This window comes from Nothoprocta perdicaria, unplaced genomic scaffold (genome assembly GCF_003342845.1).
Source record: "Nothoprocta perdicaria isolate Ctin4 unplaced genomic scaffold, notPer1 scaffold_43, whole genome shotgun sequence".
NCBI lineage: Eukaryota > Metazoa > Chordata > Aves > Tinamiformes > Tinamidae > Nothoprocta > Nothoprocta perdicaria.
In genome coordinates this window covers 2113943-2137893 of record NW_020455677.1, presented here as the reverse complement: position 1 = coordinate 2137893, position 23951 = coordinate 2113943, and the positions used below count along the sequence as shown (strand labels likewise).

General features: G+C 39.6%; 1 protein-coding gene across 3 annotated transcripts in view; it reads left to right on the top strand.

Annotated features, from left to right (window-relative positions):
* THADA (THADA, armadillo repeat containing) overlaps window positions 1-23951 on the top strand; it is a 142026-nt gene that overhangs the window by 73768 nt on the left and 44307 nt on the right. For all 3 annotated transcript variants that reach the window (XM_026046262.1, XM_026046261.1, XM_026046260.1), the window contains one exon: window positions 11907-12022. In XM_026046262.1, coding sequence (XP_025902047.1) covers window positions 11907-12022 — 116 coding nt within the window. The remainder of the gene's footprint in view (window positions 1-11906; window positions 12023-23951) is intronic.

The following is a 23951-nucleotide window of genomic DNA, read 5'->3' as shown; positions in this document are numbered from 1 at the left end:
TGCCTGTTTTGGCAGCTGCTGCCAACTGATGTTCAGTAGGTCTGTTACCCTAATTTCAAAGGTATCTGTCAGATGTTGCTATCTCTGAACAGAAGTGTCATACTTCCAACGCACAAAACTTCATATGTATAATTATTTTTTTTCAGTCTGCTTCTGGAAGGAGATTCCCTCTGGATTGCAGTGGTCTGTTGTGGTCTGTTTTTATTGTGGAAAACGGGCAGTGCTAATTTTATTCTCAAGAATAGGTACAGGTATTGGCATACATTCAGAAAGATCTTTGTGTTAAAAAATGACTGTTAGGAAAGAGATTTGAGCTTTAGAAATCACTTTTGTCCTTTCTAATGTAAAGACATCGAAAAACTAAGAATATGAACTTTGGTATCGTTACCAGAAATCACATAGGAATTCAGTGCTTAAATATTTATGACCTAAAATTGAGCACTTAAAGTTCATCAGTAGCTTTAAAGTCTCTTAGCCTCCTTCATTGTCTAAATATATGAGTTCATTTAGCTTTATACTATTAAATTTATTTGCTGTTCTTCAAAGAAGAGAGTAGTCTAAGGTAGGGAAACCCAACTCAAAATTTCTCCTGTTCCTCACCAAACCTAATTATACCAAACTAAATGCCTGTTATGTACTTTGTTTCACATTTGGATATTTCAAAATCTTTCATTTATTCTTTTCTCTTTTTTGACTGACTTTTGTCGTTGGTAGAAACAAACACTCCTGGCAACTAGAAGAGGAAACTAATGAGACCAAAATTCAAAGCAAATATAACCATAGCTATTCTTGGGTGTCTTTGGCTTGCTGTTTTGTCTCGATATTTTTTTTGTGCTGTTATGAGCACCAGTTAGAGTTTTTGCTCTTTGAAACAGTCATTTTTGAACCCCAGTGGACTTGGAATAAGACAACAAAATTTGCATTTTAAGTGGAAGGCCCATGCACTTCACATTCCTAGAACTATTGTTTTAGCACAACAGTTATTTAGATCCTTGTGGAAATGTGTGTGCCCTGGGGAYGGGGCTAGTGTTCAACCTGGTCAACATCCCCCCTGCCAAAGAAGCCTTGGGAAGATACAGGTGTGTAGAGCAACAGTCTGAGACTTCAAACGTGAATGGTGTTGCTGCCAAATAATGTTTACTGTTTCCTGGTATAGCCTATCTAATAAAAAACACATGCTATATGGGCATATCCTGTGCTCCAGCATGAAACCTCAGCCTGCGGGTAGTTCTGGAGCATGTCCAAAGGACAGGGTTTGTGCAGTTGTCTTTGGGTAGATTTCATAAGGAAACTGTTGAGCAGGCAGGGCTTTAAGCTCTCAGGCTGGTAGTAACTCATGTCTTATTAGTAACCTTAAATAGTAGCCTTAAAGTTAAGTGCATCAAGCTCTTTATTTAGGTTGTCCAACAGTAGAAAAATCTTTTTTGTTCCTGTTGGTTTCTGAGTCTGTCATATATACTTCTGGTTAATATTATAAGTACTTTAAAATCAATCAAATTTTGATTTCACAGATTTCACAGATAATGGGAAATTATGGTGTAATAATTTTATGACTTTAGCTGTTTTTGCTATGGTATTGTACCTTGTTAGGCATATGAAAGTGATATTACACTATCAGGCAGATTCTGTTATCAAGACTAAGAGAAAAGTCATAAAAAAGTAAGCATTTCATATTTACTTAATTTTAAAATCTATAAAATATGGAATCTTGCTGCATATTGATCACTGAGGAGAGAAAAAGAAGCAATTGTGCATCTTTTTACCATGTTTAGCACTTAAGAGCATAATGCTGTTTTCACTGAAAAAAATGTGAATTGGTAGGTAGTAAAGAAGCAAATGCAACTATGGAGTAATAATACTCAAATAGAGTTCTTTCATGTGCTTCCCTTTTCATTTATTTTATACATAACACTCATAATGTACTCTGTTAGGTAAAAGTTTCTCTTAAATAAAAACCTTTGACAGATGCATGGAATCAATGTATAGAATGGGCTTTTTATGCCCATCTGACAGAAGAATGAGTATTTCTAATTTCTAACTTCAAGCTGTTTTCAGTATCATGCAGTGTGGTATTTTGTGGAAAAAAAAAGTTCATTTTACATTGTGAACTCTGCTCATGTTGTCTAAACAAGTGATCTCATTCTAGATACGCATTAACTCAAGATACAGACGTTAAGTTTAACAGGGCTCGCTTGTGAATTATTACTCGAGTGACTTCTTGTGCTTTATTGCACAGTAGGCTCTGATGTTGACAGCTGACCCCTTCAGAAACAGGTGATGTGGCTACCTCAGCTTCCAGTTCTGTTTTTCAGCAACTGTCTGACTTTCTCAGGCTTCCTAATGCTTTCCTATCAACCTTTTCCTTTCAGGGCAATATTCATTAGGAAGAATTGCACAGGGAAACTGGCAGAAGGAAACCTGTTGAGAAGGTAGAAGTTGAGAGTCTGTTGTAGAAGTTGAGAGTCTGTTTCATATATCCTTGCATGCAGTCAGAATATGAGTGAGGCTTCTAGTGACTTGACCTGTGTGGGTAACCCTTGTGTTTTTTTAAGAAACAACCTTGTAACATAGAATTGTACTGCCCCAGTTAGCCAAGAGAAGGCTCCAAACAGTTGCAAGGTGGCAAATAGCATCGTTAGGAARTAACAGCATTAAACACTTTAGAGGTTCCTCTGAATGATGAATAATTCTGTTCAATCAGGCTGTCTTAAGTCATGAGCAGGAAGTCTATCTAGTTACATTTTAACTATGAATTCGTAGAGAAGTTTGGTTTTTTGTTGTTGTTTTTGTTTGCTTTCCCTAGTTGATTTTGATCAACTTAAGAAATTAAGGAAACTAAATCATCTTTAATTTCCTTAATTTCCTTCGTTTTTTTCCTGAGAGAGAAGGTGAAATTAGGTTATTTGGAGTAGCAAATTTGACCAAGATTTTGGACATGCAGTCAGGATTTAGGGCAGTCTATTGTGTGAGTTGGCCTCTAAAAGATTGTGGTATTTTGATAAGATCTGTGTGGTGAGGAGCCATTCTGCATTACACCTTTTTGCAGCCTTACAGCAGCCTTTGCAGTTGTGTTTATCACAGGTTGTGAATTAAATAATAGGAATGGGTGGCTGAGGGGTGATAGTCCCCGGGCAGAACATTTTTTGCAAGAAGAGGTGTGAAGTATCTCCATAGTTGCTTACATCACTGACACAGGATGGGTTTAAGTTGGGATAGSATTAACCAAATCTGGCTTGAGGGGGGATCTGTCCATTGCCTAGTTCTTGCTCTTAATGCCGACTCTGAGGCTTTAGTGCCCGAGAGTTTGTGCAGGCTTGAGCTCTGCAAGCAGCCTGTGACAGGGCACAGAGATCCGTGCCGAGTGGATCACCAGGGACCTTCTGCCGGGTGCCGCAGCTGCCGCGATCGACTGGAGGGACCTTCCGGAGGCGCTTCACTGACAGGCTGCTCAGGCAGGTTGAGTCGCTACCATTGCCAGCCCGGCACCTGYGGCTGCAGAGAGCCCAAAGGATCCTCCCGTTGGAAGGCAGGTGGGAGGCCTGTGGCGGAATGCTGTGCGGAGGGAATGGCCGGCTGGCCTGGCAGCATCGCTCGTGGGCACTACTGGGTTCGTGAGGAAGCCGCCATGCAACCCACGTTGGAGGATGAAGCACAGCCATCATAAAAGCTCTTCTTAAATCTCCCCGTCAGAGGCAGCAGTCCTCTGGGATGATAAAATCAGAGAGAGGCTTGTGGAAATGTTGGAGAAACGCAGTYGTGGATGAGGAAATGAGCTTGGAAGGTCTTGTTTTTCAGAAAATGTTTTCTTCCATAAAAATTGCCCTGTGGGCATTGCCTTATATCAAAAACATAATTTACCAGTTGCATGAGAATGGAAAAGGGAAGGGAAAAATAATAAAAGTTTTCCTAAACAGCTTCTAACATTTCCATAAAGGCAAACTCCAGCAAACTCCATGGCTCTGCCTTGAGACTTGCCTGGTATTGGTGGGTTTACAGCGACCTGCAGTGCTCGCGTGCTGTGATGCTGCTCAGTATAATATAAAGTGCTTGAGGGTATCAGTGTTTGGGAAGTGTTTGATAGCTCTGAGTTTAGCTCTTTGATACGTGTAGGATGCATTTGTCTGGAGGAACCAAAAATCCACAAGGTGACGAGGCTTTGTAGCTAATGAAAATCGGAAGGCATGCTGAGCTCTTTTGGGGAGGAAGCCTTGGTTAACTGAAGTTTGAGAATAAAAGTGAAATGGGTTGCAGCTCCTAAGTGTACATTTCAAAGCCTCGATGAAATATTCATTAGGGTTGTTCTGTGATTATGTAGTTAGACCTTTCCTTGCCCTAAGGTTTACCTTGGCTAGGGCACTTGCAGTTAAATGACACTGTGAAAATTACTGGAAAACATTAACATTAACTTGTTATTGTAAGCTGACATCATGCTGAGCCTGATGGGAAGCAAAATGTATAAATAGCTTGTCCATATGCGTGAAGCAAAAATCTGCYGAGTTTCAGTGTTTGTGTGATTCATTTATTTGCTGTAATTTAAGTTTCATTTTAAGTTATCTATGGTTCTCTGAACTTGTTTGCATGGTTTTAAAATGTATGTGATGCCAGTAGAAAACTCCTTTTGGAGTATGGTCAACGGTCTAATAGTGAAGGACACTGAGAAAATACTGTTTTTATATTTTCTATAGGTTTTTAGTGGTATATCCTGCATCTTACTGATATAGGTGTATTTTCCACTGTGGGTTTTTTTTTCTCCCAGAAAACAAACACACACCTCCAAAACATAAAGCATAATTTAGGTGTTGTCAGTACCCTCCCTTTCTTTTCGATCCTCATGTAAGTGCTGGCTCTCTGTGAGCCTGGAACTTGAAAGATCTCAGCAAAATCTTGACGTCCAGGGCGGCCTCCTTGTGTAGATTACAAATCAACCACTTAATGTGTCTGTTCCCTTGTCCATTSCTCCAATTGCAGAAACAACATGGCATTTACGTGAGTAAACCATTATTTCATCTTCATTCCAGGAAAAGAGAGGTGCTGGGCCTGCCAGGCTGGCGAGTGCCCGTCTGCYGCGCAGGGCCTGAGGGCCTGCGGGGCCTGGGCCCGCTCCTCGTGGCGCAGGTCGCCACAGGGGCGCTCCTCAAGGAGTTGCTTCTAGACCTTACTGCAGTAATAAGAGTTTATTTCACATCTCTGCCCAGAGAGGTTGTGGAGTCTCCTTCTCTGGAGATGTTCAAAACCTGCTTGGACGCAGCCCTGTGGCACGTGCTCCGGGTGACCSTGTGTGTGCAGGGGGGTTGGACTAGATGACCTCTGGAGGTCCCTTCCAACCTCAACCTTTCTGTGATCTCCTTTTGCRCTGCTGCGCAGTCGGGAAGCTGACTTTGTTCAGCTGAGCTGCTCAATAATAATGTCTGCAGTTTGGATTCAGCGGCGTTTGTGCTGTGCCAGTTGGTAAGAAGAGGCGGATGTTCAACTTCTTGCGCTTTCATGGCACACGTAATTTCCACATTTATTAAAAAACAACAACAATAACAACAAAAAAAAACCTTGAAAAAAACCCCAAACTCTTTTTTTTCTCTCTCAGGCCCATGGAATTAGCTGGTACTGTATTTTTATTCACAACTTGGGACAATTTCATATCTCATTTTACGACCTTAATTTGCTCTGTGAAACATGCTTGCTGCATTTTAATTGGAACAAGTTGTTTCTTTTATAAACCTGCCTTTATTAATTTTGATGGAAGCATTTGAAAGAAGGATGTTAAAAGCTCTACTTGCCCATGAATAGTAGTCTGGAATTGTGTAATTAGGTGATGAAACATGCTGACAAAACAAAGCTGAAATTATGGGAAAATTGAACCAGCTGTTGCTATAAATTATGAATAACATATGACTATACTAATATAGGTAATTTCAGAAAATATCTGCAGCACAAAGTCTTACAATTCATTTTCATTTCAGATTTCATTTATTCATAAAAAGACAAATTTGCGGAAGCAAGTCATATTCACACAAAGTAATCATATATGCCAATGATAATCTGATCTGTCAGTGGTGAAATCATCATTATGAAATTAAAAAAATCAAAGAAACGTGATAGAAAGATGACAATGATGCTTATCATAATCTGGTATATATGATAGAGGATGTAATATGATAAATAAGGATAGAAGGCTATGAAAGCAATGTAGTAAGTTCTGTATGGTTTTCTGATGGGTTCTGATGGTGTTCTAATGGGTTCTGTAATATTACGTAGGGGGAAATGGATGGGATGAAATGGGGGAAAGGAATGAAACTGGACATGGCAATACCATTCATAAACATCTGAAATTCCTTTTGAAACTTTGTCATTTAAAYGTGAAACTAAACTAACGCATGGGCYGGCTCCTGCCYGTGCCTGAGGCCCCGCATGGCAAAACTTTTGAGATCATTGGGCATTTTTCCTACATCTCAGGTGCTGTTGTGGCCCCGTAGTTGTTGCTCAGATTGGGCTCAAACCCGTTCTTCAGGAATCGAGAACAATTTATGTAGCTGTGGTACGTTCCTAAAAACATGATTCCGCACTACTTTGACAGTATTATCTTGCAGCTTGTCTGAGTGCTGTTGTTCTTCAGAGCAGTGTCAGCTGCAGGGACGGTGTTCTTGTTATACTTGCTGGTGATAAAATATTTGGTATAGGCATAAATTTGTGCAGAGCAGGAGGGAATCAGAAGATAAAATTTTCACATCTATCTATCTACAGATCTCCGGCAAAACTTGGGGGGAGTTGAGGTTTTTAAACTTTATAAATATAATAATATAAATGTAATTAATATAATATATTATAAACTTTAGAAATATAAAACTAATAACATTTTGTCTGCCCAAAAGAAAAACAAAAAAATAATGTGGGGGTGGACTTTCTCCCGAGCATGTTAATACTCAGGCAAAAGATTTTGACAGAGCCATTCCAAAATACCATATTTGGCTTAGTGCAATGATCTTACTGCTAGTATTTTGCCAAGAGCCTTTTTTCCTCTTTTCTTGTTACTTCAGTCTCCAGAGCTTGGTGAATGGCACATTTTTCCAAGCTTACTGTTTATACAGCATTTTATTTCAGCTGGCGAAACATCTGTATTTTAGGGAGCTAAATAAATGATCTCTGCAGAGAATGTACGGTATAGGGTGATGTCAGTTTGCTTTTCTCCCCCTGCCCGGATCACTGAACTGAACAGGCAGAGCACTGTTCCAKCCTGGCTGTTAGGAATGTGAATGTTTGTACTGTATACTTAATTTCATGCAAACATAGCTAAGGGCATGCATGCAGAAGTTTTTATTGCTTCAGGTCAGCTTAAGGGGAGGAGAGTTTAACTTTTGCCACTTCATTGAAAAATCTGCAATCCATGTAACTTTCAAAAGCGTTTGTGGAAAGTCTGACTTTTTAAGAAAGGGACTTTGTGCAGCCACATGTTGGGAGCTGGGTTTTCTTTAAATAGGAACATGTGTGTATGCACCCCAAGTATCACCTAGTCATTGGTTTGTGTCTGAGGTTAACAGTCTGGAAACTTCAGAAACTTCAGTTCCTCTTATAAAATTAATGTTAATGCSTATGAAATGTTAATTCTATGTTAAAATTTTATGTTAATGTTATCTCTCTCTTAGACAAAGTATGCCACAACAGATTAATTTTATGGCTGCTAAGTTGTTATGTTACATGACATTAGCAATGTCTTCATACATTTTCAGGAGGAATCTTGGTATCAGAAAAGCTTAAATGTGTGGACTACTATGAACCTGCCAATGGCATTTCACACATGCTGGTCAAGGAGGATTAATGCAGTTAACTTTTACAGGCTGCTTGTTTGCTGCCTGCGGCTTTAGCTTCTGTAAAATCACGCAGAAAATTTTGAATAAAGTATGCCAATATTGAACTCGATTTTGCATTTAGTTTACCTATTCCAAAATCTTAAAATGGATAAAATGGAGTTCCTTTATGATGAAAGTTTACTGAGGTCTGTAATTTTTGGTGAGGGAATCTGAATAAATGATGGAAGTTTTGGATTAAAATGATGAGGGGGGAAAAAAAGTCAATATTTTACATATACCAAATGTGAGAGAGGACTAAACTGCAGTAGATGAACATGACCTTTGATGAACACTAATGGCTTTTTTTCAAGAGTGAATCAGACTTAGATTAAGAAAAAAGAGATGTTATGTGTTTATGCTGATAAATATCGTTCATGAGATCTCCTGATAGTTTTTGCCATCTAAGTCATAGTGAGAGTTTACAGTTCATCTGGAGACAGAATTGCAGAGAAGTTCTGTGTGCATTTTGGGTCATAAATTTCTTAACAGGTCTAATTTTAAATCACAAATCAATCTATTTAGCATGTCCAGTATTCCCTCTTTCATGGTCTTTTGCTTTACCTGTTGAACTACTTAGGTTTTGTGTGGGTTTAGAAGAGATGTGCCTTGGGAGTTGTTTTCAAAGCTGAAGTGATTAAATTAACTTAAACTTCTGGGAAAAAAATATGATAGTCTTTTCACAGTTGTGAGACAGATTTTATGTTATTGCTTAGAGGTAAATCCATTCTCATTCCTGGAAATGAGCATAAGGGAACAAAATCAGAGAGGGTAAGGCATGAAATAATTTTCAATTAGCAGAGGAAATAAAAGATGACAGGATCTTCTGCATAGACATTTTCCTTTTTCATCCCTTCATCCTGATGTACTTAACACAAGGACAAACAGCAAGAAGAGACACAGAAACTAGTAGTTAATGCCAATTTTGTGCATTGATTTTAATGAAAAGGTTGATTTCTAGTAGATACTTCCACRACCTCTTTTGATAGGAAACAATTGCGAAGGCCAGAGTAGGCTAAGATGGGGATTCAAAGTGGAGAGGTCTGGTGAAAATCACATCTGAGTTAAGTCATTAGCTGAAATAACCACCTCTAAAAACTCCTAAAGAGGGAGGATGTGTTTAAGCCTTGGAAGAAGGTGCTTAATACATAAAATAAAAAAGAGAGAACTCTTCTTGGAGGAATAATTAGTCATAGCAGAGTTTCAAAGTGAGAAATAGTTTCAGGAATAGTCAGATACCCAACTAGTTCTGCACCTGGACCTGTTTATTATACTTAAACTTCTGTATGATCTGCAAATACAGAGCATCACTACYGTGTTGGTGAGCTTGTGCTTTTGCAGTGCATGTTGTAGAACAGACCGATACTCAAAATGAGATCAGGAAAGCTAGAAAGTTGGTTTCCTGTCAACAAAATGATGCTCAATACAGAGGACCTCAAAGGATTGTAAAGCGAGAGAAGAGGCAGAGATCCTTCCAGAGTCTCTCGCACACACAGYACCTGTTAACCCAGGGAGAGGAGAGTTTGGTTCATTGTTGCTGTCACGGGGGGGCTCTGGCTGGAGCTCTGTGCTCAGCAACTACCTCACTTGGAAAAAATTTGAGCCAGTTGAATGGAGTCCTGAGAACGGTTGTTTTCCTGGTCCATGAGGGCAAAAGTCAAGGGTGGGAGTGGAAAGCAACACCTTCCTTCTAAGAGCTTGGGTTTCAAGTGTGGAACACTAGAAGAGCTTTCCTAAGAGTATGTTGGAATCTACTTTACTGGCCATTTCCAAGAGGAGGACAGTCTGGCACATGTTTTGTCATAGTGTGTTAGACCCTACCTCAGYGCTGGTATGAATTGAGTAGTCTCTTGTTTTCTYTTCTGTTCCATGTATAGTTCTTATGACTATCTGATACCACTGCAGCTGTTTTTCTACTTGAATAATTTCAGGAAAAATAACCCGGATGAAGCTGTCTGAAGTTAATGCTATACAGATGTACTTGTGTTTCCAAAGCAGGCAAACAAATGCAAAGAGAACCCCAAAAGCAAGTGGCAATGAAGGAGACCAAGAGCTGAGATACAAAAATATGAAGATGACTTTTCTTTTTCCCAAGTGAAGTGAAAACTCCAGCTTTGTGTGTTAGTCATAACTTGTCTCTTTGCAAGTGTGAGATGCCAATACTCTCACAAATGAAGTGTTTTAATATAAAATGCTCATGTGTGTATGTGTTTTTATAAAGGGCCTGATAAGATACTATCTCTAAAGCTCCCTAGGCTCTAGGTTCTGAGCATGACCCATCTAAAGAAGCAATCAGTGGAGCGTCTGTTCTGTCAATTGATGTAGAGATCCTGTCACTCTTACCAGTGTAAGCTCCCTGTGTAGATGAACAGATTGAGGATTTTGAGGCTTCAAGGCAAGTCGTAAAGAGAGAGTTGGCACTCTTTTTTGCTTCCAGTTTTCACCTATATAAAAATATCATTACCCTAAGTAAGAGGGTGCCCTTTCAGTGTAGTTACTGCACCATATTCTTTGTACAGACACTAAATCATGTTGCCTGTTCGCTTGTGTTATGGGTGGTACAGGTGAAACCTAAGGAGAAGGAGTGTGTTCGTATATAGAGAAGGTGAGAACTACAGGGGCTGCTTGGAGAGTCCCTTCCCACTACTGGAAAGYTCTTCCTTTCCAGCAGTCCCTTGATGGCAGCTTCCACGTGTCATCTACTGTCTGTTCTTCGTACTTATGACTCCATTGGCTATATAGCTTTTTCTTTTTTCTCTTAATACGTTTCTGTGTATTAATACCACTTGGAAATTTGTTTTTAAGTGGCAGAGGAAAGCCCTAAGAAAAGGAATTATTTGGTTTGTTAATAAGTGGGCAAGAAAGCTTTACAGATTGTCTTTTCTCTTTTGGTCTTTTGAATCCCTTCCTTCAGGGTGGCTGGGAAGTGTCTATGAATCACCTCTGTGAAGGTGAGAAGGAGGCAGCACAGGGTGATGCTTCTGCAGCTCCAGTGTAAGCAGCTCAGTCTCTCCTCTCCTTGGAAAGAAAGGGCATCGGCTGCTTTTCTGTGCAACTCAGTTCTGTGCAACTTTTGTTGTGTGTGACTGGAGCCCTGAATGAAGGATCTCTGGGACAGTATTAAAGATAGGTCTGTGCTRCTGTACGCTTAGAATCTGTAAAGACCTCAATTTTTTTCTCGGAAAAGGTAACTAAATATCCAAATTTTAAGTGTGAGGCAGCTTTGGCAATCACAGGCATTTGATACCTAGTATGCCTAGAGGCCAACTATATTTCACTGTGGGAATCTGTGTCTTTTACTTCTGTAATGCAGGAAAAACTTTCTTGCAATATGTGAGTTGTATAGTCAGTAACTCAAGAACTGTAATTAGCTTTGCAATGGAAACAGACTTCTTGCAGTTCCCTCGTATAATTTTAGTAACTTCTTATGGTTAACATATGCTGTTGAATTTGCCTGTGCCTTTGCTGCAGCATTTCACCCTTTCCTGCTTCTTTGCTTGTACTTGTATAACACAGATAGCTCTGTTCATCTGGTGTGCCACGCTGCCAAATGCTCCATGGACAGCAGAGCTGACACTACTCGGGGGCAGCACAGAAGCAAGTTTGGAGGCTAGGGGCTGCTTAGTTGGTAACGTGCCAGGAGTGGTGGTGTGCTCCATCAAACACCCTGTGCTGCAGGCTCTTCACCAAGGCCGGTGTCTCCCAGCGCTGCTCAGGTGTCTGCTTGCTCATTCACTTTGAAAGGTTGCTTGTAAAGAATGGGCAATTGAGGGCTGCCATCTCTTTGTCCTTAGGTGGGTGAAGAGCACCATGAAGAAAAAAAGAATTCAGGGCACCAAAATCGAAAGCATAATCTATAAAGTTTTGTGGCTATACAATTAACAAAAAATAATTCCGGTTTTTCCTGTGTACAGGTGCACAGCTTGAGCAGTGAACAACAGTTGTTCRTTTTGTGCTGTTTGCATCTTAGTTATTTGAAGGAAAGGCAGTGGTTAGAAACTCTTGAGTTCAAAAATATTTCCACAGCAATTTTCAGTTTTCTTTTTCTTTTTTTGGGGGGACACTTAGGTTTTTCACTTGCTGCAGTCATACTTGGAGTCGAAACAGCACGTTAATTCAGACTTTCAGGAGGGACTGAATGACATCGTTACCTCTGTAGGAACCAAACTGTGGTTGGCCAAAAGGTAAGATAAAACACCAGATATATGTTGATAYATATGTTAAAAATTTATTGAAAGCTTTTTAAATTTTCTTTTCCTCTCCTTATGGACATATTTATTTCTGTGGAATCATATAAAATACAGTTGTCTTATTTGCTGCTTTTAATCCATTTTTTTCAAATGGTATGGAGCAAGAACACGAGTCAACTAATAACAGTWATGTACTGTATCATTTTTATTCTTAGTTTATTCTCATTTATAGACAGCTAGTGATTGTCAAGCCAATAAAAAAGGGGCAAAAAAAAACTGTCAGTGAAGCTATTTAAAGAAGTATCCTTTAGAAGAAAGGATGGATCTTCCTTCTGGACCAGATAATGTATGGCCATATAATGAGGTTGTGATGTTATTTTTTTCTCTATTTTAATCTTTATTTTAAAAARGYAGAAAAATGTCACAATGAGCAATTGTTGAAACTAGTGACATCTTAAACTAATGTGCATCTGCATTGTGTGTATGTTGTTTCTAGTCATATTTGCCCCAAAATGATATTGTAGGTCTGGAAAAGACCAAGAAAAGGATGGCTTCCAGGTGTGGAAGCTTCTCAATATAAGAATGACTAAGCAAACTAGGACTCTGTGGCTTGGAAAAGTGATTACTGCAGAGCCATAAAATAGAGAGCTCTAAAATAATGAATGATTTTATACAAAGCATGAATTAGGAACATAAAATAATGCTAAAAAGTCAAGTGTTTAAAATGGAAAAAAAAAAAAAAAAGCCCCTTGTTCTGTGTCATTCTTATGTTCCTTCTTGTCAGAAAAGGCAAAAGTCTAACAGGAAATGATTAGTAATCACCATCTGCTGCTTAGGCCTTTCTTGAAAGGAGATAACCTAGTGTCACAGATACCCCACTGTGGTTATTGTTTGAAGAAGGACCCTGTTATAGGGACATGCGTTATTAATCTGAAATGAGTAAGAAGYTACAATAACAGGAAAGTCATGTGTGCATTTGGAATGGGGTTTTATTTCCAAACGTATGCAGTCCTCATAGCAGGCTTGCTTGCATTCAGTCACCATCTACATTTCAGTGCTAGTTTCAGAGAGTTCTTGCTGTCTGTCTTTGAGCTGCTGATTTCCTTTTTACTATGGGACATCTGCTATGAGGGGCACTATCTTTACTTATAAAATTTTCAATTTTCAAGTAACTTASAAAAATGAGACTTAATGATCCTACGTCTATTTGGATGAAAAGTTTATCTTTCTTTATCTGCTTGTAGCACTGTCTTATTTTGGGGATTTTTTTTTTGTGTGTGTATTTTTTCTTAATGTTGTTTGCTGACTTTGAAAAGGGAAAAGTACAAACATTTTCCTTCTGTTAATATGTATTGGTGTTAAAAAGCTTTAAAATGTTTTTTATATATATATATAGGTAGATAGATATGAATCTCTTTTCTCCTTCCTACCCATACCCAGATGTCTGAATTCGCTTTAGGGAATAAAATAATAGCTCTTGCCAGGAAGTCAAATCTTTGGAATAAAACAAGGGTTTTTAAAATTGCTATTTTTGTCTGTTGTTGAGTAAGGCTTATGGGGTTAATTGGATTATGGGTGTTTATTTTCTGTTGTAGAATCTTTTAAAATATCAGAAGAAAAACACCTCCCCATTCTTTATTTTAGTATGTCTTTGAGATGCCTTTATTTTTAGTGTACAATTCAGGAATTTAGTATGCTGTTTTTATTTTGATGTTTGGATGAATTTCAGAGATTTTTTTTTTTCAAGCCCTGCTCTGAATTCTGAAGGTAAAATGTGAAATGTTTCACTCCACTAGCAGATTTGTTGTTACTGTGTTTTTCTTGCAAGTATGTGGCTGCAAGGTGTTTGAGTAGAAAACAAATAGAAAAACATGTGAAATCTGTTTTGTTGGAGGACTGAGGTGATGGAAAATAGTCTGGTGAAGTCTATGAAAATAATACTTGCAGGTAGGCCTTTGAAAAAGCTCAAAGGTCTTTCATATGAGTGAAAAAGAGCAGAAGGCTTTTTTTTTTTAGCTCAGTTGCATGCCAAGGATTTGCAAGGCTAACTGTGCTTCAACCCTATAAATATAGAGAGCTCAAAGTGCCTTGTGGAGCTGCTAGCTGGAGAGACAGAAGTCCCGGGAATAGCCGTCCGGTTTCGCTGTCGCCCTTGGCACAGCCAGGTGTCCCCACTGGGGACATGGGGCAGCCCTGTCGCTGCGCAGCGCTGCTGGGGGCTGCAGTGCCCYGGTGCCTTGGGTTGGATTCCCCTCTCCTCATTCCTGCTGGTGGCAGCCGGAGGGACATCCCGCTTGCAGGTCCTGCCCGCAGCCGCAGCGTGTGCTGAGCTGACCGCCGGCTGCTGGCCGCTTCTTACCGAGAGCTGCTCTGCACAGGCTTACTTTTGGGAAGGATGTTTGCTTGAAACTGCACGGAAGTTGGGATGGGAGGTGGCTCTGGACACAGCCTGTCGGCTTTTGCTTTGCGTCCTGGCTGGCTGCTCTGGGCTGGATTGCCTCTGGTGTTCACCTTTATAATCCAGATGTCCCACACCCTCCGTGCTGTGTCAGCCCTTTGCGATATGGATGGGACTACTAAAAATATCCGTGGATTCTGGTGTAGGGGCGCAAGATGGAAACTCATATAACCAGCAAAGTGATTCCAGATATGGCTTCAAAACTAAATTCATTTTCCACTGAGATATTTGCTGCTCAGTTTTCCCCAGGCTCACTCTAGAATGACCCATCTCTACCTCTGCTTTGAATGAGCAGAAGCCCATGTGCATTTTATAATGCTGTAGAGTGCTGTGACCTGCTGAGCTGGTGACTGTGGCACTGCATCAGACCTGCAGCATCCCCTCTCCGTGTGCTTTTGTCAGAGTCACATAAAGGACAGCAGAAAGGCAAGTCCTTTCCTGGACAGATGAGCAGAGTTTGGGCTTCCAGTTTCAAAAATAGAAGTGGCCTCCTGTGTCCTGCTCTTGGTGCTCAAGGAATGTAGCCTGAACAGGCCKTTATTCCTCTCCCTGTCTGGTAGGACAGACAGTGACCATTTCTAATGAGCAGATGACTATAGACAAAAAAAGAAACATTTTTGATAGTTAAGGAGGCAGCATTAGCAGGCACCAAAGGTGTAAAGTCTAATCTGATGGCAGATTTGACTCCTTTAGGTCTGGTAGATTCGGTTTGAGCTCCTGGCCATGCTTGGGGTGAGGGATAGGGCTAGAGTTGGGAGAGTGATAAAGTGTAGTGATCCACATGGAGACGGGGCTACAAAGGGCATCCCAAGCGATGAGGGACTTGAAGTCTGCCCCTAAGGCAAAATTCATCTCTACAACTTCAGTGAGGCTGGTAATTTAGCATCCCAGGCAGGTCCAAGGTGAGGATTAGGATTTGAGAGTGATAGTCACATGTGGACTGGGGCTGCAAAGAGAATGAGAAAGGATGTGAGGAGCTCGCCAAATCTCCTGCTACGGCAGTCCTTTGCCTCTGGGCCTTCTTGGTGGTTGATTGCTTGGAGTCCTGGCCACACAAACAGTTTGGACTAGAGKTAGGGGCGGGGTAGGGTCAGGATTGTGAGTGATAAAGCATAGAGTCTAATGTGGAGTGGGACTACAAGGAGAATGCAAAAGGGCATGTGAGGTTACAAGATAACTCTTCCTACTGCTGCTTTCTTCTCTGGACCTTCACTGGGGTGGTTGGTTATGGGTCCCATCCCCAACAACAGTTAGGGTTGTTAGGGTGGATGATAAAACATAGAGCTCTTTATGGAGTGGGACTACAAAGAGAGTGCCAAAGTATTTGCAGGGCTACACGGTATCTCTTCTTACAGATCTTTGTATCTCTGGGCCTTCATTGGCATTGCTGGTTTTGAGCGCTGGCCACAGCAGCGCTTGGGGTTGGGATTGTGAGAGTGACGAAACCTGCAGGCCCTTGTGCTGTGGGGCTGCAGGGAGCATGCAGGAGGACTTGTGGGGCTGCCCTAAATCACCTGCTATGGCACTTTTTGTTTCTGAATCTTCGTTGTGGTTGGTGGCTTTGGGTCCTGGCCAAGCCAAGTGTTTCAGCTAGGGTTAGGGCTGGAATTAGGCTGGGAGAGTGATRAAAGCTTAGAACCTCTTGTGGAGTGTGGCTTCAAGGAGAATGCCAAAGGACATGTAGGGTTACACAGTATCTCTTCCTATGGCTCTGTCTCTGGGACATAATTGGACTTGGTAGTAATGAGTTCTGTCCACAGCAACGGTTAGGGTTGGGAGAGTGATCAAGTGTTAAGACTCATGTGGCTGCAAAGAGAATGCCAAGGACTTGCATGGCTACACGATCCATGTTCCTACTGTTCTTTTCGTCTCTTTCTTCGTTGGGCTTGGTAGTTTTTGGTCCTCACACAGTTACTATCATCTAAGGTTAGGGTCCATGATGTGAGAGTCTTAAAGTGCAGAGGAGTGGGGGTTACAAAGAGAATGCAAAAGAACGTGTAGGGTTATGCAGTTCCCCCTGGTGTTTAGAGTCTCTGGTTCATCTTCAAGCAGGTGTTYTTATTTTGAATCAGTAGGTGGAAAAACAGCCTGCAGGAGATCCAAAATGGTCAAAAAAGAAACAAGAAAGAACATTCCCCTCCTCCCAATTCCCCCCAACACACACAGATGTATTACTAGATATTTGGTCTGATTTGATTAACCAATGGAGAGGTTTTGCAYCAAAAAGATGCTTTTTTTTTTCTTACAAAATCAGATAACTTCCTTTTGAGTGGCATAACACAAGGCATGAATGTAAGTTGAAGACGACAGATTTGCCACCACAGTAGAAACAGTTTCATTGCAGATGACATGGAACCTACTGCTTATATTTTTAACTTTCCTTGCTTTTCTTTTTTATGTGGCATAAAGATGGAATTCACCAGTGAAGAATGCAGCAATTCAYTTAACCTGTGTACAGTATTTACACTTCATGCATCAGGTGCCTGTTTTTCGTCATAATGAGACATACTGGGAATCCCAGAGGCCTGAAGATTTATGGACTTCAGGGCTCTATTAGTAAAAATATAGAGCACCATGAGCATACTCTCAAAACCTTCAAATTAATTATAGTCTCAGGAGTGTTTATGAGTAACAATTTTAGTTAAAGGGAACATCATTCTCTAGCATCCATCRTTCCTGTTGGAGACAGCAATAATGTAGGAATTAAAGAAAGGAAAAAAAAGTTCGAAAGGAATTATGAAACACTAATCCTTTAAGTTTTCAGGCTTTATCAGAAGCTCAGAAAAAAAGTATAGTTAAAAGTGAGGGAGAACATGTTGCCTTGGGGAAGAATTGATAAATAGGTGAGCAGTCCGTGCTCCAGAATGGTGTTAGTTACTCAGGTCAAACTGCAACCGAATTTCCTCCAAATATTTAGGAATAAGATTATTTGTGTGGAGAGAGCAGTGAAGCCATTTGAGACAAGTTAAATTAAGCCCAGGTGTGTGTTTCTAGGGGAATTGGGCCTTAGTTTCACCAGAAAAACTTCTTATAATGTTGCAGTAGAGCCAGATTCCCAAATACATCAGCTGCAGCGTGCTTGTTTCTGACAAGCAAGTAACAAAGGTGAAGTCAAAAGATGTCCCTCAATGCAGCTGAGAGCAGAACAGAGATGTAGACAACTGCTGAGGAGAGGTGATTTAGACCAATGGTAGATGGAGCAACTGAGGTTTAAAAGTACGACTGGAAATCATTGGTTGGGAATCACCACTCAAAATGATGAGAAATTAACTAAAACATACRTGGCTTCTCAGCACAGTTACCAGAAAATTTATTCATATGGTGTGCTATTTAAGATTGTTGGCACTTTTCCTACCCTTTCTGTTTTAATTCAAAAGGCAACTTCTTGTTCCAAATTCYGTGTTGCAACAATTCTATGTAAGAGAAAAGTCATTTCCAGTGAAAAGTGTGCGAGTTCTACTTACTCTAATKTTCAAGAGCTACAAAATACAAAGACAAATATAGTGCAGATGYGTCTTAAAATAACCATATCTGCATATTTCTAAAAGCAGTTCATGAACAAGAATCTTAGGTATGTGTGACTTTCTATACCAGGTATCACACTTGATACACATGGAAAACAGGAAAATGAAAAAAAAAAATAAAAGAAGCCAGCAAATTACCTCTTAATGATGTTTTGATCAGAGTCAAGCACCGTGGGATTTGTATTCTTTCCCATGTTACTCTGTTGCAGATTAAGATAAAGAGCGTGTATCAAGAGCACCTGAAATAAAGTTGGAACATCTGCTTTACCTAGAATTGTCTCATTGTATGGTAGGTAACAGGAAACTTTTCTTTGGCTAACTTGGTTTCTCTCCCTTCTAGGGGTGACTAATGTGTGCCATAACAAACGACGTAACCACTTAATAGGATGAGTGCAATTATTTCTTTTCCTGAGAACAACACCACTGGCAATAAAATGTAAACTAATAGAATGAACAAAATGATCACTTAAAAATGTGTCAAAGTTTTGTGAATTGYACATGTCATCAACACTATAGGTATGTTAAGCTGTAAAATCCAGCTTGAATTCATGTAACTCTTGCTCACTCAGTTTATTCACAAAGAAATGCTTTTCTAGGGAATTACAGTCTGGRTATTTAAAATCCAATGAAATTTCCATATTTGTCCCAAATTTCAATTTGATTTGCAATCTCTTTCTGGGAAGGTGATAGGATATTCATCTTCAGCTCATGAATAAGTAGTCTATGAGTGCAGAGATGGAATAGTTTTCCAATATTCTTGTGGCAGTAAAATTCTCAAATCATTTTGAGTTGCATTTCCAGTACTAAATAGGAGATAACACTGAAAAATCCCTCAGATTCATAAAAGTTGGTAAGAGTTGTTACTGCTTCAGGTAAAGACTTATTTCTTCATCTCTTTCAAGATCTTAAAATAGCCTTAAAACTTAGTTATTACGTAAAGGGTTCTTGGAATTTAAGTATTCTTCCAAGATGCTATCATCTCTTACAAATAGTCCTTGGAGAGGTAGTGCTTTCTTAAGTTTCTTAAGGAAGGTGATGGAGCATTGCTAGATCTATTTGTTCTAAAAAATGTGCATTCATTGTGTGTGTTCACATGACCTGTAATATTAATAATAAGTTGTGTCATCATATAACCCTGACAAATTCTACAGAGCTCATCATCATGCTGTTCACATAAAAAAGCCAAAAATAAATYATTATGTGAAGGTTTGTATTAAGATGCATGCTTTCAAGAGAGCTCCAAACTAGGAAATTATTTCTGATTAGAAGTATACTTACTTGTTTTCTTATTAAAACATATTAAAAATCCTTCTGAATTTTTCAATATTTGCGCTAGTCTTGGTTGGACAGCACTGAGGATGATATTCTACTGCACTTGATAGATAAATAGATAGTTTAGAAAATAGAGAGCAATTTTCCTTATTATTCACTTCCCCTCTGTCAGGATATTTCAGAGCACCAATGAAACCTTCAGCAACAGCAGCATTAAAAGAAGGAGCAGGATGAGAGGGCGAATGCTTCATCCAGTCACTAGCAGCTGCTTTTGTCCCTGAGCTTCTCAGGATTTTCAGTTGTGCCCTCCCTATTAGAAGACAGCTTGGAGAGAGACCAGAGAGGTGGGTCTGGAGCCTTGAGGAGCCACATTTATGGGAGCAGCACAGGAATAAAGCTGCTGCCCCAGGCTGCCTGGCTTGAAGCAGTGGACTTTGCTGGCAGCAACTCCAGGCCCCTGGAACAAATTCCCATAAGAAGTAAGGACTGTGAAAAACAGTATCAATTCTCGCTTTAAATGCAAACCCACCCTGCCTTTGTCTTGCTTTCCAAAAAACCCAATCTTATCAAAATAAAGCACTCATACTAAGTATATAGTTCTTTATGTAGGGAAGTAGCAAGCCAAATGCAACGGCTGCTAGTTGCCTCCTGGACYATACAATTGGTAGGTAGTCCTGGGAAGCAGGAATGGGGCTCCTGCAAAAGTCATTTGTTTACCTGAATCTCCCTTTCATCTCAGGCCATTTATGTGGTTAAAACTGCTTCCTATCACTACTAAATTGCAAGGGTAGTTCTTCTGAATAATTCTGCAAGGGCTCAACTTGTTTCTAGATTAAAGTTACTGTTTTAGAAGGGTTTCTAAACAAAGCTAGAAATCAGAATCATGTGCACAGAGCATGGCAACGTATCTTTTTAACTGAAATTGTATTGTAAATGTAGTTCAAGAGGCTGTGCTACTGTACCAGTATTAATGCTTATTACTGTAATTACATGTTTGGATAAAGCACCGTACTTACAAATTCAGTGCCAAGATGTTATAGATGTTTAAGCAACAACAGAAAAACCACTGATGGAAAGATCTGAGGGTTTGCCTGGAGGCTTATACATAACAGCCACTTTGAGCAATTGTAAATTTAACCAATATGATATAAAAAACAAAGTTGTGTAGCACTTGATACAGTTGTCACTAGCACAGATTTAAACCACACTATGGAATAAGATATTTAAAGGGGCTTGTTGATCTACTTTTTAATCCCAACATTGAGTAAAGAAAAGAAGTTAAACAGTAGCTTAGGAAATACAGGCTATTTATAAGCCTTTCCACACCATGTTTCATATTACTAGTTTCTTTCCCACTGAACTTGGGCTGACAGGGAACTATAGGATGTGTTATGAGGTAGGAAAACATTTTAATTCATTATAGCCTTGAAAGTGATCCTCATTGTGTGACATTTTGGAAATCATTTTTACCCATATTCAGTATTTTCTCTGTTCTTTCAATCATTTGCATATGAAAAGAAAGAGACTATCTGAAACAAAAAGGAGCTTGGTACTAGACAGTACTCTTTATGGATGAAGGAAAGTGACTTTACCTGSTTGATATTTTGTCATAAAAATTTTATTCTCAACATCAGTTCAAATAATTWTTTCTTTTTAGTCTGTCTCCCAAATGTGTATTTTTAGATTCTCCACTCATCTGTTACAGCATGTGCAGGTAAACGCAATTCCACATTTTTCTTAGGACAACAGTTATTCCATRTATTTCTAACTAGCATGCAGGTTACAGAATGGAGCTGGACTAGCTGGAAGACAGCATCATTCTTGACAGGACTTCTGGTTACATGTGAAAGCCAGCCAAACCCACAGGGCTCAAAGCAAGTCTGTGCATTTTTTACACCTGTGTGTGCCTGGGAACTGTTCTTCAACAGAGTCCTTCAACAAGAGGAATGTCCACTTTTATTTACTGGATTGAAAATCAGAGATCACCAGGGTTTGTTGGATGCTTGGCCACAAGCATCATAAGCACAATGTACAAAGTGATTTGCTCCAGGTCTGTTTGTCTCGGTAGAGGTCTGTGGGGCGACTGGTTGACAGCAAAGCCTATCCCCAACCTGCAAGTCTGCCAATAGTAGGCAAAAATCTGTCATGTTATTAGTTGATTCCCGGCACAGAGGAGAGCATCATGTAGATATAAGCTAGAAWAACTTGCTTTTAATTACTTATTTTAAGGTGTGTAATCATGAGGAGCTAAACTCTGTGATTAAYTAAGTGACCACAATTAGGATGCAATCTGCTGTTGTGTCCACTCATCCACTGCTGTGTTTAAGTGATGCAGTACAAAAAAAAGTGCAAAGGAACAAGCATGTTAGGGCAGTCCTTACCTTTTGATGCTAAAGGGATACAAAAGAAAAAAGGGAGGGAACTGGGGTAAGACAAATGAAAGGAATGTAGCTCTTTTTTGTTTATATGAAAGCTCTCTGATATGACCTTTATTAGAAAAAAAAAATCAAAACTATGTTTATTATGAACAAATCGAGGATGAAAGCAGTTATAGGACTGAAGGCAAAGTTTGTCTGCATAATGAGTTAAACATCTTGTCAGTCTGAATTTTTCCAGAAACCTGTGCTTGGCAAAGAAGGAACACGTGCCACCTGGCTTGGGCCATACATTCTTTAGTGGTGTATTTGGTTGCAGCCTAGAGGATTTTAAGTATCATGAAGATGAACAATGACTTCCCCCAAAGGCCATAAGGGAGGACATTTTTACCTCTGATCATCATGAAATCGTGGTTTTCAATCGAGGCATGCAAGGGATACAAAAAATAGAAGATTAGAAGTAAAACATTAATAAAACTGGAATGYCAAAGCACAAAATAATTTATGGAAGAGCTGACAAAGAAAGATGGTAGGAGGAAACCATATTTTTTTGTTTGTTTGTTCTTTAACATTCTCTGAATGAATGGGGGAGAGAATGGCAGTCTTCCAGTTTTCTAGCTTTTCCTTTCCACATTTCTGTTTGTAAAACCAACAGATATCTAGCATGTTGGGAAATACAAGTAATTATCTCTATTTATTTGTGGCCTATATATGTTATCTATCCATTTAAAATATTTCAAAATAATTTTAATGACTGAGCCTAGCAGTGTGGTAATCAGCTGACTCGGRTTCATAAGCTGGGCTGCAGCAATCATTGCTGTGTGCACCCTTATCCTATAGCAATCATTAAGGGGAAATGATCATTTTTGTCATGTTTTAGTTGAAAGAGAAGCAATCAGGTAAGCAGTGATAATTTATCAATCCACGCTTACATAGTTACTTATGTAGAGGTTTAAGATGTACTTAARATAGAACTTAAGATGTGCATAAGAGAGAACGTTTGACTCTGGGTCCAAAGTGTGCATCTAACTTGAGTGCCAGCATTCAGAGAATGTGAGGAATCGAGTACCTTTGACAAAGATGTGCTTCAACTTTGAGAGCAGGCATAAAATACGTACAGTTGTGGTTTTTGGACAAAAGTTCTTAATCATATCCACAAATATATTTCCCATAATTAAACAAAAGAGATACAGTAACATCTGCTTTACAAGATGAATTAATCCCTGATGTTGATTGTGTAAAATATAGTAGATTTGCACGTGGGATTAGTTTGACCTCTCAACATTTTAAGATAGTGTAAAGGCATCACATATGGCTTTCATTAAGAGAAGAAAAAAGAAAGCATACGGAATTATTTTATCCAACCAGCGTAGTTAAACAACAACAAAACGCAACCTTCCAGTATCGTTCACTAAAGATAGACAGAGAACAATTTTTTTTTTCTGTAATAGCTGAAACTCAGAATRTTCTTAATAGTATTACCGTGGAAATAATATGTGTAGCTTCCTTTTGAAGGAATTTTTAAATTCCCTGCCCTCATCAGGGAAACGAACAGCATTGTGAAAGTCTGGCTTTGGTAATGGTTGAAAAACTGAACTTAGCAGCACAACAGCTTTCCCTTTGGGGAAGCTGCTTGCTGTGGTGCAGGATAGGCTCAGCTTATAGAATGGGTAGGGGGGCTTTTCCCGTAGCACTTACTCCAAGAAGAAGCCAGCAACTCAGGTAGACAAACAGATGCACTGTTATGAGATGTTTGTATTTATACGAGGGTGTTCCTGTGCTTCCAGGAACTCAGCAAGGATTACTAGTTAGTGTTGGCTTCATTTTTTTTTTTTAATGCTTTCCATTAACATGTAGGTCTGGCCATGATGTTCAGTGATGTGCTGGTTTTGGGTTACATGGTTAAAAATGTTATGGCCAAAGTTTAATAATTAAATCAATTATTAATGTCTCCTCAAGAAGACCAGAGGAAGGTCGTGCATTTTTTGATGTTGTTTCAGTGCTGTGTGACGTGGGCTCTGCAAGAAAATAAATGAGCATTTGAAGAGTACCTTCTGCTCAAATGTGCCCCAAAACAACCCCAGGTTTTAGAGTACTATAACCAAAAGAGTGGGAAATTTATCTGTTAATCAGCTGCTAATTGTATATGGAGGTATAATATTCCTAAGCTTTGTGGCCTCCCTGGGTGACACATCTCCCCACRGGTGAAGCCACAGAATCACAGAATATTTAAGGTTGGAAGGGACCTCTACAGATCATCTAGTCCAACCTTCCTGCTCAAGCAGGCACACCTA